Source organism: Phalacrocorax carbo, chromosome 1, assembly GCF_963921805.1.
Source record: "Phalacrocorax carbo chromosome 1, bPhaCar2.1, whole genome shotgun sequence".
NCBI classification, from domain to species: domain Eukaryota; kingdom Metazoa; phylum Chordata; class Aves; order Suliformes; family Phalacrocoracidae; genus Phalacrocorax; species Phalacrocorax carbo.
In genome coordinates, this window is record NC_087513.1 from 89410477 (window position 1) to 89426121 (window position 15645).

Genomic DNA, 15645 nt, shown 5'->3' on the forward strand with positions numbered 1-15645 from the left:
TTACTTCTCAGAACATATCACTGATCTCTGATACATTTCTGCCCTCACCTGTGGTGGTTGCCATAATCCCTCCTCCTGCTGCTGAACCTGGCTCTGTGGACTACAAAGGCACTCCTAGCGCCTTCACTATTTCTCCTCAGCAGCAGGTCTGGTGATGTTGGACTCTGTGAGAATCTGTGTAGGTTGCTCTTTGCTGGTTCCTGTTTTGAGGTTGCCTGAGTGTCCCATCAGCCTTTCCCTGCTGCAACCACAGCACAGTTGTTCATGCAGGAGAAAAGCTAAAGATGGATGCATGGAGCACTGCAGAAGTAGCAGGGCTGCTGTGGAAAATTGCATCTGCAGGAGTGTGATCTCTTTCCACACACTATAGGACAACTCCCACATTAAAAAGAGTTTGGAGCTGGCAGAAACAGGGAGGCAAGGAATTTGCCTTGTCATTATTACTGAGTAAAACCATGGGATTCTTCTGCCATGTTTCTCTTTGTCTGTATGCAGGCAAAGCTTCCATGTGGACTGCAAGGAGGCTTTACTGAGTATGAAATGCAGACCGTAAGTGGGTAAAGATGAGGATCTACTTCTAGTGCAAAGGGTGGCATGGTAAGGGAGTTAATGGGACAATCATATATGCAGTCTTCGAGGAAATAATAGCATAAATAAGGAAACAAGTACAGATTATTTGCCTTGCCAAAATAACAGACAAGGGTACTCACACCCTGGAGCTGGCTCTCTGCTTACACCTCTACTCTGGGGTCTGTAAATCCACGCTTTCCTTCATTAACCAGAGTGGGCCTCTCAGTTCTTGTGTGCCAGACCAACACCTAGAGGGAATCACAAAGAGTTCAGAGGCTCTGGATGCCACGGAAATGCCAAAGGCAGTGCATCCATCAGGTAGGATCCTGAGCAACCTGGGGCTCACAGCGTTTTGAAGCACGTGATTCAAAGGGGTTGAACCTGGGAGAGACTTCACAGGCACAAGAAACAGTGACAAGGAGGAGGGATCATTCTGTACCGAAACCCCAGACTCAACCCTCTGCCAATCCTCATGGATTTTGGAGAAGCAATCTGGGTGTGGATTGTACGGCTGAGGTTCTTCATTAACATAGTTAGAGTGCATAGCACTAACTGTTCCTCAGCGCTCTCTGAGCTTCGCATCTGTGAAGAATTTGGCAGCCTCTGCTTGTCTGTCCCAGCACCGTTTGGCACTGATGTGCGCCAGCACAGGCAGGCAGAGCGGAAGGTGGAGGAGCGTGGCAGAAGGCTGCAAAAGCAACCAGGACTCAGCAAGGAGAATGTATTTTCAAGGTCTCTTGTCCTGCTCACCTTTGTGCAGTTGGCTGCTTTGGGCTCCAGCCCGTCCATAGTCACTAGGTCCTTCAGCAAACTGGTTTCCTGGTAACCTCCTTTAACTCCCTCCAGCTTGAAACTGGCCTGAGGCTTCTCCAAGATCAGCTTGATGCTGATAGCGAATCCAGCCATGTCAATAGCAAAGGGCCGGTTAGGGTCAAAGACGGTTTTCCAGCCCACCACCTTCCCCGCTGGGCTCACTTTTGGGGATTCATATCGCAGCCCTCCAACGAAAGCCACTGGCCAGACTGACACCCTCCTTGTGTAGCGCATCTGTGTGCCAAAAAGAAACAGCGCTGTGAGAATTCAACCCTGCAATGTTTGTCCCACCCCATCCGCTGCTTTCATTGGCACCTGTCCTCCCCCACTGACTTCCCACACAATCACATAGCTCTAGGCAGCACAAGTTCTCGTTCACCTGTGCTACTGCTTGAAGAGCTACAGCTTGCAGAGGCACAAGGCTGTTTTAGCACGTTTTCTGAACACCAAACTCACTGCTTTTCTGTGCCCATGGACAGTCCCTCAGAAGGAAAACCTTTGGTTTTCTGGTCTCATCTGAACTTTTATAATTTTTTGTAAAATTTTACAATTTCTGTAAATGCCAAACACAACTTCTACCAGGCCTCTAGCTCCATATTATCAACTCCACTCACTCCAACTTCACCCTCATGCAAGTAATCCCCCATCCTGGCTGATGCATCTTTGTCCTCATTTACTGCAAATTCCCCCCACCTTGTTCTTCCATCCATAGCTACTGCCTAAAAGAGTGGGGTTTTACTGAAATTGTCAGAAAGGACATGGAAAGAAGTAAGAAAGGACAAGCTTAACAGAAAAGTCTGAAAACTGGAATGTGTTCTGATGCATAACTACATTTCAATTGGTGTAGTACAATTTGGCTTAAATTGGTGACAAGGGAGTTTACTGAATAAACATTTTTGCAAGTTTACAATAGACTTGGCACCTCACAAAAGCCAGGTTTCCAGCAGAAGTCTGGGCAAGCTTCTGTGATCCCAGGGGCACAGCCCTGTTGTGGTGGCTGGAACTCAGAGTACAGAAGGGCAGCCAAGGAGAAAAGGTGGATTAGAAAGTCAGTCAACTTTTCTAACATCCCCTCCCCATCACACACGTACAACAGTGCGATTTATGCTTTGCAGAAGTTTGTTTTTGGTGCTTATTTGAATCAGGTCAGCTCTCCCTGAGGAGAGGTATGTTCTGTAGTATGTATCCTCTGGCCCGTGGCAAAAGGGGCTCTAGCTCATGCAACATTGTGTGAGTGGCTATTCACATCTGCAGCCTACACCATGGCAGCTGTTCTCTTTGCTCTTTCACCCCTTTAGAAATCATAAAATCGTAGAAATCATAGAATCATTAAGGTTGGAAAAGATGTCTAAGATCATCAGGTCCAACCATTAATCCAACACCACCATGCCTCCTAAACCATGTCCCGAAATGCCACGTCTACACGTTTTTTGAACACCTCCAGGGATGGTGACTCCACCACTTCCCTGGACAGTGTGTTCCAACGCCTGACCACTATTCCAGTGAATAATTTTTTCCTGATATCCAATCTAAACCTCCCCTGATGCATCTTGAGGCCATTTCCTCTCATCCAATCACTTGTTACCTGGGAGAAGAGACCAACACCCACCTGGCTAGAACCTCCTTTCAGAGTGAAAAGGTCTCCCCGCAGCATCCTCTTCTCCAGGCTAAATAACCCCAGTTCCCTCAGCTGCTCCTCAGAAGACTTGTTCTCCAGACCCTTCACCAGCTTCATTGCCCTTCTCTGGACACACCCCAGCAACTCAATGTTATTCTTGTAGTGAGGGGCCCAAAACTCAACACAATATCCAAGCTGCGGCCTCACCAGTGCCAAGTATGGGGGCACGATCACTTCCCTACTCCTGCTGGCCACACTATTCCTGATACAAGCCAGGATGCTGTTGGCCTTCTTAACCACCTGGGCACGCTGCTGGCTTCTGTTCAGTGCCCGTCAGCCAGCACCCCCAAGAGCATGGCTAGTGGTTTTGCACAGCTATAGATTTACATCTGCCCTATACCCAGCTCCCAAGCTCCCACTGAGTGCAGGGCAGGAGAGAAGGGCTTTAGGCAACATGCCAGAGCCCTTGTCTCACATTTGATTCTAAAAGTTCTCGTGGCAGCCCTATCTCAGAGGTCTTTGCAAGTGCACCTGGCCTTAAAGGGCATTGCAGCTGTATCCTGCTTTTCTGTCCCAAATAATTTTATTGCTCTTACCTCTTCAAAGAGCTCCAGGCTGTAGGTGTTATCATCATCAGCAAAATACACTACCCCTTCCGGTGGTGCGGTATTGCTGAAGGTGTCCCTCAGCCAGTGCAGCCCCAGGTTCCTCTGTAGTGTCCCCCTTGGGGTGTGGGATGGGATCCAGGACAGCCCCAGCTTCAGACTTTTGGGTGTCTCCACATTGAGGTGGGTGAAGTTGAGCCCTGCCTTCTCCAGCAGGTTGGATACCAGGTTGGTCCTCCGGGGTGAGTCCTCCACCACCACCCAGTGCAGGTTCTGTACATGTAGGAAGGTGTTGGCCAGACGGGTCAGCTCAGCTTTTTGCACTGGCCGGGTGTAGGTAGGGGTGATAACGAAGATGGTTGGCAGGGTGTCTGACCACGGGGGAGGCCTGGAGTACACATAATTCTGAATGATTTTAGGTGTTGCCCCTATGCTTTGCTGTTGCCTAATGCATGATGGGAGGCTTTCTTCTCTCAGTGTAGAGGTACCATTGAGGAGAACTTTAGAGGTCACGTTCTCATCTGTCTCTTCTGGGACAAAAGGAAGGAAGGAGGGAAGGAAGGAAGAAGAAGGATGTTAGAGAACTAATTGCTGCCAGGCTGCCTCCTCTCTAGGGGGTGCTGGGGACACATCTGTCTGGAGTCAGTGCTCAGCAGATCAGCATCCCCTCCCCAAAGCCAGCCTAAGGTGCATGTTTAATGCACTCTTAAGAACACTTTGTGTTCCTGCTGTTGGCAAACCCTGAGAGGGCCTTCAGGCAAGTTTGTCTTTGTTTAACCCACAAGAAAGCATCCTGCTGAGGGTTCGCACCAACAGTCATCACAACCACCAGCACACTGACAGCACTCTTGCACTTACTTCTCAGTAGACTGAGGTAGCGGGTGGCTGGGTACTGGTGCCACAAGGTTAGGAGGAGAGCCCATGGCAAGGCGATCAGGAGCGTGGTAAGAAGGTTACGTCTCCTCAGCATACTGCAGAGAGCTTCCAATGCCCAGGCATCTCTCTACCTTTCAGAGCAGAGGAAAGAGTAAAGCCTCCAACATATCAGTCACCACAAACACTAAGACAGTAAGTGTAGAGGCCAAATTAATAGACTGAATTCGGCTTGCTTGGTTGGAAGCATGATAAATGTTGGGCCCTGATCCAGCAAAGCGTTTTTCTAAGTATAAGTTTACCATTAATGTTGCAGGCCCATTGCATTAACCAGTTGCCCTGGCCAATTCCTGTGCTATTGAATAGAAGCTTTTATCTATTTATGTCGCTATAAAGAACCTCCCAGTGCCCCATGACGAACCCACTGTCCTTGACTTAGAGTTGTTCATGTTGCTGATTCTGAAGCCAAAGAGGACCGTTACTTGCCCCTTCTCTGGGACTGGTATTCATTCCTGAGCTTGTGGTGACCGTTTAATTTGCTTCTTTTGTTGATTTTTTTAAACTGTGTGCAAGATTTGTGTTCCTGCATACGCAAGTGGACAAACCAGAAAATGTCAGGGATCCTCAAGATAGCCAGCATCTCTTTCACTCCTGCAGTTTTAATTCATCCTCCTTTTGCAGATGCATTGAGGCAACCAGTGATGCATGCTATCAGCTACTAAGTTTTCCATGAAAAGCTTGTGTCATTCCACAGTGCTGGTGATACCTGCTGTAAGTTTAATTATTCCACATCCCTTCTACCCCTGGCTTGCAGTGTTCAGCCACTGCAGCATTGAGGTTAAACCACAGACTTCACAATACTTTCATTTCTTTCTTAGCATTTGTCTAATGTACATGATCATAAGATCTGAGGAATCACAACATTTGTTTTTTAAACTCCTTCTATAAGGTGAGAGGAACTAAAAGAAAATAAAGAGAAATAAAGGTCAAAAGTATCAAGAATAATCAAGAACAGAGGGTGGCTTGTTTGCAGATGGTCCAAGCTAGAATAGTCCTGTACTTGATTTTTCACAGCAGTTGAGCACCTTCAGCTCCCACTAGTTAATATGATTAATGAGCAGTCAGTCAGTCTGAAAATCAGATCCTTGGCTTCTCAAGGTAGCCATGCCTTCAACACAGTATCCACCATTAATGATCAGTTTGGAAAACACAGACTGAAGTACTTGGACGTCTATTGTAGACCACTTGTTCAGGGACACAACTCAGCCCTGTGTACAGTCATGGTGTGATGAGACCCCAGTCCTGGCTCACCTGTTTGAAAGACCCCTATCAGCCTGTGTGCAGTAAGTCATAGAAGCATGAGATCCCAGAGATGACTTCTGGAAGTCCAGCATCAAATGGACTTTCCTAGTGCATGTGCTGCCTTCTGTATGGCTCGGGCACACCGCCAGGAATATTTTCCTCCAACTTCTAGCTTCTGCTTTGATCCCCCTCTGGGTACAAAATCTTCCAACACTGTTACTACACACCAGCAACAAAAGCAGTGTTCCAAAAAGAGGGATCCACTTCTGCTGCTGCAGAACAGCAGCCCACAGAAACGCTGAAGGGTACAGAGCAAAGTTACTTATTACCATCTGAGGACTTTCTGCTATCACTCTAAGCAGGTTGCCTGATGCTTCATAGGTGGATTTTATTCCCCTCTCTCTCCTGGTAACACCTGTAATCGGTTTTCTCTGGGATTACCCTTCTGTTGCCAAATACTCCTCCTGGTAGACTTCCTCGCTACCACAGTGATGCTCGCTAGGAGGCTAAAGGGCCAATAAAACTTTCATAAGCCTCCTGCAGAGAGAGTTCTTTTGGGAAAGTACAGTCACACCCCCTGGGAACCGGAGAGCTGCTGACTGGCACAGCCTCACTAGGCCCTCTTGCTCTCCTAGGCTGAAGGAAGTTTGAAGGAAGTTTGAAGGAAGAGGGCGATGGCATCACACTGATGCAGGATGATGGAAAGCAGGTTCAGATTTGTTGGCTTTAAATTACTGCTCTGCCAAAGATTTCCTAGGTGTTCGGAAAGCCGGTCGTCTAAAACCAAGGTCCTCAAAGGGACATAGGCACATTGAGTACAAAGGAAACTCCTTTCCCAGGATCTGGGCCCAGCAGCTCCTCATCTGTCCAAAGGGGAAGAAGGATTGCCCTGCTTCAGCCTTAGAGAATCGTGTGAGAAGAAACACGACAACTGGTCCAAAATGGCTCTGCTTTGCAGTGACAGCAGCCACATGGTACTCCTGGAAAGTATCAGGGGAAGCTATTCTAAATTAATCCTCTGGGACTTTCTGGGGACCTGTCTTTAATTTTTTCCTTGATATTTTACCTTGGTCTCCTGACAAAACAAGGATTATGCGATCGCAGGGCTCATCAGTCCCTGCCGCCAATAACTATCAAACCCATTTCAGCCAAATCTGACAGAAGACTAGCATGTCTCAGCAAGTCTTCTGGCAGGCAAGTAGATGCTTACAAGCCCTATTAAGGGAAATGCTGCAACATGAGCTCATTCCTTGGTAGACACCAACAGTACCACATTGGAGCAATCCCTCAAGGGAACCTACCTCCATTGATCCCCAAACCAACTGTTCATGGTAATAATCTCTAATGCTTCTTACCTCCTCACTCAGGGTCACTGTGGTGACCGTTCCTCTACTTTCAAGCTACGGAAAATGGACCAAGAAGGGGGCCAAGGAACTTGTGTGGCCAGGGGCACCCAGGAGTGTTTTGGTGATGCCAGCAGGAGTCTTGTGCAGCAAATGTGCTGGCTCTGCATAATCTTGTTGCTTTCTGATGGCTGGGTCCAGGGCAGGTACAAGAGTCTCCTTCAAGCTCTAGTGCCAAAGGCGTAGGTGTTTGGTAAGCTACAGATCTAGGATGGGCACAGGGCAGGATGGTGTTATCCACACCAGGGGCTGCTTTCCCTCCAGAAAATCCCTTCCCTTACTAGTGTAGCAGCACAGAGCAAAGCTTCCCATCACTAAGGGCCGTGAAAACAGACAGAGCCACCAAAGAAATCCAAGGAAGACTCTGCACTGCCTCGTAACGGCAGCAAACACCTAGGTCCTCCTGGGCTCTTTGCTTCCTCTGGGATGCTTGCAATTACAAATGTCCCTGCACTAGAGTCAGTCAGCCAGTGATTTTTCCCTTTAATAAAAGCCCTTAATTATACAGGCACAGCTTCTATGCAGTGGGCCTGCCGCTGCTGCAAACTCAGGTCGCTTCTGGAGGGAAGGGGAGGAGGAGGTGGCGGTGGCAGCTGTGTTACCAAGAGAGCACAGAGGAGAGTGGATCAGAGTTATAAGACCTTTAACGAATTCCCTTTCTAGTTCTTTCTCCTCCTCCTCACAGCCAGCCCTGTTCATGCTTCCTGAACACTGCAAACAAGCGGAGATGCTGTCTGTGTGTGCAACTCCCCTGGTGCTCCTTGCTCATTTATTTCTACATGCACCTTCCTTCTATTGCTTTTCTAAAGCATACAATGCTGAAGAAGTCAAACCCCACATAAAGCACCAGGTCACTTGTGAACCTCACAGAGGAGTCTGACTTCAACGTCGTTTTCAGAAAATCTGTCTTGGAATACTTCATTTTCTCTTTAAAACCTTACCTTCTGTCCCCTGTTGCCATCCCCTGCATCCATCATGATTGTGCTCTCCTCTGTTCCTTTACATCTTTCACCTGCCTTTTCTTAGTCCTTCAGAGTCTCTCTTCCCTGTTTCCAGGACTAGAGGAATCCCCTGGCCTATTAATAATTTCAGCCTTTGCCTTCTCTCCTTCCCCACACAAAGGCCCTTTGCATTTTCTTAATGTTGACCCCGCATGGAATATTTCCCACAAAGTGGTCCATTAAAGCATCAGCCCATCCTCCTGAAAACAGCATCAAACCCCAGTCACATGTCAATGCCTCTGGGTAGCCTGCTGATGGCCCCAGTGGGGCTTACGGAGGTTTACTGCACATATTTTTACCTACTTTTTGTAATTAAAAACAAAGTCCCCTAAGTGGCTCAGATTAATTGCATGCCTGGCTGGCAGGCATTACTGTGTGTATTCTTGGCACAACCAGCTACCTTCCTTCTGCCTTTAAACCCATTCAGAGTAGATCCTATTAAATGAGGTTCAAGATCAGAAGAAAATTTTGTGATCATCTAAACCCATCTCCAGAGATCATCCCGTAATTCCTGGGTTTAAGCTACAGTGGGTAGGGACTGTCTCTTAATGTGCTTGCACTGATCCCAACAGGAGCCTTTGAATGCGACTGCAATACAAATATTATTGATTGTAGTCTCTTGCTGGTTCTTCTCTTCCCTTGCTATTTCCCCTGTCCTGCCTATTCCCCTTTCTCCTCCCTTTTCTTTCTTTCCCAGTGTCTCCTGCAGCCCTTGTTTGTGTTACACACCCTTAACAACATTAGCTGGATGTTTGATGGATGCCTTCAATATGCTGCCTGTAGCCTTCTTGAGCTGTTTTCCAATTACACATCCTTCTTCTTAATTTCATCCATCAATCTTCTGTTCTCCATTAAAAAAATAAACAAACACAGAGCACAAAGCCGAGTATGATAGGGACAAAATGTTTCTCACACTACTCTCACTTTGTGCTGATTTGCCAGACTTCTCAATTCCTGGGACACGACAGCATCCAACCTCCATTTAAGCTCATGCGCTGATGAAAGGGGTGTTAATCTGAAAGAATGAGAAAAGAACATGGGGAAAGAACCCAGCCCCAGCTTGGATGCCCCAGACCAATGCAGAAGATGTAGCTGAGGCTCAGAGCGTCCCTTCATCTGCTGTTGACCAATTACCAGCACAGGGTATGATTTGCTACAGGCAGGGCAGCTCAGATGTTGGGAGAGGGATAAAGATTCCCAGGCTGGAGAACAACCCAGGCAGCCTCACTGTTCAGATATATCTTTAAGAGGTCACATATGTGACTTTCTCTCAGAGTTGCAGAGTAGTTTGAAAGGACCTGTTGGGTGAATAGTAGAGAAATGGGAAAATTAGGGAGAGGCCCAGCTGAGTGGGGTTTATAAGACTGATGTGCGAGTTCAGGTGCCTGCGATTTTACTATAGCCCTGTTGAAAAGCTGTTCAATTTACGTCCTCTTTGATAACTCAGAAATTGTTAGGATCACACAGGCTTTGGTAGTTCTGTTCTGAGGTTTCAGTTCTGCCCTCCACTTGCCTGATTCAGCACGAGAATAATTTTGAAAAGTTTGCTCTGCAAGAGAGATGATTTTGCAGCCTCTGGTTCAGGGCAGCCAGCCTGTCTGAGCCAGGCTTACAAGACCCTGAATGTTGGACCAACCCCAGCCCCAGGACTGTATGTCTGTAGTCTGAGACACAGACTCTAAAGATCATTATCTTCCCAGAGGGACAAATTTCACAGTTCAAACTGTCCCCCGGGAACATCCCACCATCCAGCGTAAAGGCTTTTCTAGGCAAGCACCCAAAGCAAACTAATCTCAGCTAATGGAGCCAAAAACTTCAAGAAACAACCCCTAACCTTGGTTTGTACTATGTTTGCAAGCCTACCATTCTGCGCATGGAGAGAGGCATGCAGAGGGGAGGAGAAAGGGGTGTGGGGAGAGGCAAAGGGCAGAACTGAAGCAGAACAGCCGGCAGATGCAGATGACTTAATTTCATGCACCGAAACTGTCAGCAGAGTTTTTGGTTTGTTTTGCCTGCATTTTGCTGCCTCTCTCCATCAACCCTTAGCCACCTTGAGGAAGTCCATGCAGATTTCATGAGTTCCCTAACTCCCGGTGTGGGAGATGTGATGCTGAAGGCAGAGCAGGGAGCTTTCAATTATTGATGAGAGCGACCTCTCTTTAAACAAGGAATGCATAATTCATGGCAGCGCCGGTATTTGTGGTGATCAGCAACGGCTCTGTCTCTGCTTTGCTGAAATCCACAGGAAGCTGCTGTCCCCTCTCCCCCCATTCCCTCAGGCCCATTAGAGCCTTCAGCCAAAACTTCAATACTGTTTAAAACTGAGACATGCCAAGATGCTGCAGCGCTTCCCCTCACCGGGCAGTCTCCTGCGTGTTCAAGATGTACACAATAAAGTGGGAGAACGGATTCAAAGAGCCACAGAAGTGGGTGGAACGGGTTATTGTTCTGGGATAAGCAGGGGTGATTATTGTGCAAACACAGCCACAATAGGACATTTCTCAGTAGCGGGACTCCTCTGACCCTGAGATAGGTCTACAGGAATGGTGTTGATATAGGACAGAAGGAACAGGCTAGATCTAAAGGGCAGTGCCTGAGGGTTTATGTACAGCTGTATTTCTTGTGGGGGTGGGAAACAGAAAGGTTAAAGGGAAATATGGTTTTCTGCTCAACAGGTAGCAATGTCTCCCCTAAACTCTGCTGGAACTGGGTGGCTGAAAAGTAAAATGGGAGAAAAAAAAAAACCAGGAGGAGTATTTTTTTTCTATGAAGGGAAATTTTAATGATGGACCAGGGAAGGGAAAGGCTCTTTCCTCAGCCCACAACTGGGATCTTGACCTCCCAGTAGCACGTGCAATGCAGGCCACGGCGGTCCTGTCCGAAGGTGGAAGGGTGCTCTTCTGCTGGGGGTTTTAATTGTCCCTCTGCTGCAGACCTCGTGAATGGCTCTGGGGAAGCCATGCCTGCCATCCAAATACAGTGAGCACTTCCCTACCACTCATGGGGATAGAAAGTGAGGCAAAATTAAGTGAGTGCCCTAGAGAAACAAAAACCAGAGAACTACAAATAATAAAACAACATGGGGAAGGATGGCCAGGTCCTTCCCCAGGGAGGGAGAGTGGAGCCACCAGCAGCTGTGGGGTTTCAAGGCTTAGCCTAATCTATGCTCTGTTACGGGCTCCTGTGGGGACAACTTCCCTAGGAAGTGAGTCACTCCCAAAGAAACAGCTGCCCTTCCCAAGCCCCCTTGCTTCTTCCTCAGATGTAAAGAAAGGCTTCATCCTTTCTTTGCCAGCTCCGATCCCCTCGCCATATGGGACTGCAGTTACTGAAGCCCAGAAATCACACTTGTCCTTGGGGTATGCACCATGCACCCTACACATCCCCATCCCTCCACTGCCCGCATGAACCCAAGTTAAGCATCTTCCTCCAACTTTGGTCCATAAACAGCTCAGCACGGTGCCTTTCCTGAGAGCATCCTTATCCTAGACGTGTGGCTTGTGTCTGAGCAGCACGGAGTGGGGGAGGGTGATGCTTCGTACAGAGCTTTATTCCCAAGCTAAAAAAAAAAAAAAAGCAAAAAAAAAAAACCCCCGACAGAAAACAAAAAAGAAACGTGGACAAAGCTAATTAAATCTGCTGGCTAGGTCCCGTGGGAGCCAATACTTTTGAGACAGCGCGTGGCTCAGCCTGCTATCCCCAGGTAGATCAAGGGTATCTAGGCACTATCTGGGCTATCAGCAGGAATGAAGATAACCCAGTTCGGATATAGACTAGACCTTGAATTTGGCTGCAAAGCCCAACTATGCAGGGAGCCTTCCGCAGCCTGCAAAAGGAGGTCTAAACCAGGCTATTTTTAATCATCCTGGACCCAAACGTCCTTCATGATTGACCCATACAACCTGTCACCGCCTTCCCATCCCCCTGAGCTTTGACCCAGACGGACACAGCCCTCTGCCCCGTCCCAATTTCCCTGTGCTGCAGAGCCGTAATCCAGGGATGCCAGAAATACCTGCAGAAGGACTGGCAGCTCAGGCCCAAACAGAAGCAGGAGATACCAGATGTCTCCTGAGAAAGCCAGCTCTCTCCTGAGAGACCTCTCTGCTTGTAGTTATCGTCTCTTGAAAGGGAAGTCGGGGCTTATTCAAATGTCAGCTTCTCTCCCCTGTTGCCGAGCTCTGGCAGAACCGAGGTCCTTTTTAGGTCCTGATGACTATCACAGAATAATCATTCCAAATGTATCAGTGTGAATCAGCCCAATATCTGCATTATCCAAAAAAAAAAGCTTTCTTTTTTCCAAGGACGCAAAATAATTCTAAGGAAGCAAAAACAATACCATATTGTTCCAAAGTATCTGTACATTTCATCCAGAGCTTTCCCTACTGAGTTAACAGCTGATGCCTGTTCAGCAGGAGTGGGAGCTGTCATTTTACAGGTTTCTTACAGAAGCAGAAAGGAAAAACCCATAGTATTTGCTTCCAGAACATTTTCAAAGACAGAGAGGAATTATTTTTTCAGAGAAAAAGGCATTAGGCATTATTTGATGGATAACTACATTTCACAGGTGCTTGTTTGGGGAAAATAAAGAATATCACGTTGATCACAAGCTCCTTGTAAAGATATGGGGCCCAAAGGCCAATGCTGTTCCTCTGGTAGCAGCCAGGATGCAGAGACGGGCTTTGATCTTAGCTATGTGTCAATATGACATCAAATGCAGACCTCCAGAGGAACATACTATCACTAATGCACATTCTTGATTGATTCAGGTACCTTGTTTTCCTCCCACTTTCAAAGGCAATGTTAAGATGCTCTTCCCTGCTGGACTTCCCAGTTACTCTTAGGGATGGTAAAGAAACCAAAGGAGAAGCTGCTCTGGATGAAATTACACTGCAAATGAGTGGAACAGCAATTATGCCATTTAAAACACAGATATAACTAGAGATGTCTACTGTCTTTCCAAAACCTGTGGAAATACTGACATTTTAAAGGTTATGTATGTGTGCTGGGCCCCTGAAGAATCAGAGTCCAGAGCCCTTATTGCACAGAAACAACTGCAGGCAGAGGATGCATGCGGTGTATGGGCAACAATCCCCCCGAGTTTTTATTCGGGAATGCTGGCTGAATTATCTGATCAATAAAAGCATCATGCAAACAGCAAATCTGGGCAGAATGTTTTCATGGGTGGCTGCTCTGTAGATTAACAGAGAATGGACACTGGCCAGCACTGACGAGTTGCCACCCCATCATGTAGGCATCGGTTAAGTGAGAAGTGGAAAGAGGAGAAACACCACTTTGGTCTCCTTGATGGACATTTTTGCTGTTGCAGCTCTCTGAGCTGTGTGAAATATGCTCACTCTGTAACTAGCTGAGATGGTCCAAAATGCTAATTCTGATTTCTTCCTCCGAATAAATCATCAGCACTCATTAGATTTGCCACTTGCTGTGCGGCATCCAAGTGTCATGCAGGCACTTTTAAAAACAAATGTAGAATGGAAAAATAAAGTGGCACCTAGAGAATTGTCTTTTGCAATAGTTATATGTTACGGTCCACTGCTTGATTTGTACCTTAAATGCCACAGCTGATCTGTATAGCTTGGGCTCGATTAAAAGAAACACCAGAATGAAAATGAGAGAGTCAGAAAACTACAGTGTTTATTCTCCTGCCCTCTGCATGTGAAATTAAGAGGGAGGAAGGGAGCAAAGTAAAGAGCGGGCAGAAAGGTGATGGCCAGTGTCCTGCTGAGGTTGTCCTGCTGTCCTTCTCTGTTCTAAGAGGGAAGCTGTTGACTCCAGACCGCAGGCAGGCCACATCCAAATTATGTGCCAGGGCATCTGAGATCAAGAGACCCATATGTGATTCCCACCTTCTGGGAATGCCAGGGCAACAGTCAGTGCAATAGTCAAAATATCTAACATGGGCACCGGCAGCGGCTGCCAGAAGATAACCCTACATCATGATAGAAAGAGGTTTTCATTTGTAGAAAAAGTGTGCAATGGATGCATTTGTGCAAACTGATGGAGCTGAGGACTAGCAAAAGCCAAATGCCCCTTTCTGACAACAATGCAGTCCTACCAGAAAGAAAAGGTGTAGGTTTTGGGTTCTGTTTTTCCAGGTCTGGTACTGTTAAAATGGAAGAGCTTTGTCTGTTGGGAAGGCAATGAAGGCTGTGAGGGAACTGAGGACAGATGAGCTCACAGCACAAGAAACAAACTGCTCACTCTCTTAGAGTGCATAGAGGTTGCTCTCTGCTGTGCTCCTTAACTGCACGTGAACTTAACCTGGGGTAAAAGTTGTCTGTGCACATAGTGTCTATAAATCTTTTGGGAGGGAGGTCAGCCTGTGCCCTATTGTACTCATGGGATTATCTGTGAATTGGTGTGCTTCAGGCTGCTCAAGACCTGGGTGCAGTAAGGAGTTGATGCTACCCTCCAAGCTGGTAAGTTGTCTGCTCTGTCTGTCCCTTGAGCTTGGAGTGAGATCTTTGCATGAACACCAGCAGGAAAACACTGGGAGATGCCGCTCCGCAGCTCTTGCATCTCTGCGCTCAGAGCTACGGGGAAGAGTTCTGTCCTTCCTACCTCCTTTCCATATGCATGGGCTGCCAGTTGGCTTTGGGCACAATAAGTGATGAACAGATACTTCTGGTTGGAGGGTAGAGATGAACTAGGCTTTTTTTTTGAACTCTTCTCTGCACTTTGAGAGCACTTTGAGCTCACTTCAAAGGCAGATCAGGTTAGCCTGAAACATCAGGGCAGACAAAGAGCAGTCTCTCATTGAAACAAGAAATGGGCTGCTGCTCTAAGTCTTAGATGTGGATCTGAATCTCTCCTAATTCTGTAGGTGAATCTGGCTCTCCCCTTGTGCTGAGGGGAAGAAAGCACCCTCTGGTTACCTAAAAGCTTTCTGAGCATTGGGTCAGCGCATAGTCTCCCCGCAGACAGTGATGCTGGTAAAAGTGGCAGCTGCAGAACTACAAACTGGATCTCTAGAAACTCAGGAACACCTTAAAAAACAGGTCTGATTTGTTCTTGCTGACAATGATCCCTGACCCCTGGAGCATACTTCTGGTTGCTTTTCACAGTCTTTGTCCTTAACCAGATTCTGTACATTATGTGACTGGTGAACAGTCTTTTCTCTCTGCAGTGAAGACTCCTTCTTCAACTTACTGACTCTCTCCCAGCAGAGGGATGCTGCATGTTACCCAAACTGGGCTAGCCTTAGGATGATGCTACTAAGGTTACTCTCACCCACTTCGTCCCCAGAACCCCTGCAAGTGTGCAGACGCCCTGCACCTCTGGCTGGTGCCTGACATGCCGGCCTTCTGTCGACGGTTGTCTTGTGTGTCCTCAGCATAACAGACACCTCGGTGTTTCTGAGCTGCAGCAGGGTGAGGCCAAAAGCAGTTCTCTGTGAGGACGTTTGTGAAGGTCAACAAGCCTGGTGAGGCATTTCCAACTTC

At 47.4% G+C, this 15645-nt stretch overlaps 1 protein-coding gene across 3 annotated transcripts in view; it reads right to left on the minus strand.

Moving 5' to 3' along the window:
• The window catches only part of LOC104052985 (galactosylgalactosylxylosylprotein 3-beta-glucuronosyltransferase 1), a 30947-nt gene that overhangs the window by 6410 nt on the left and 8892 nt on the right, over positions 1-15645 (minus strand). The window contains exons 2-5 of one of the 3 annotated variants that reach the window (XM_064466152.1): positions 4465-4609; positions 3598-4133; positions 1321-1617; positions 711-818 (exon numbers count right to left, since the gene is read on the minus strand). In XM_064466152.1, coding sequence (XP_064322222.1) covers positions 732-818; positions 1321-1617; positions 3598-4133; positions 4465-4576 — 1032 coding nt within the window. In that variant the 5' untranslated portion in view covers positions 4577-4609 and the 3' untranslated portion in view covers positions 711-731. Of the gene's footprint in view, positions 1-710; positions 819-1320; positions 1618-3597; positions 4137-4464; positions 4614-15645 lie in introns of all 3 variants that reach the window. The other 2 variants (XM_064466144.1, XM_064466161.1) reach the window with 2 other exon arrangements.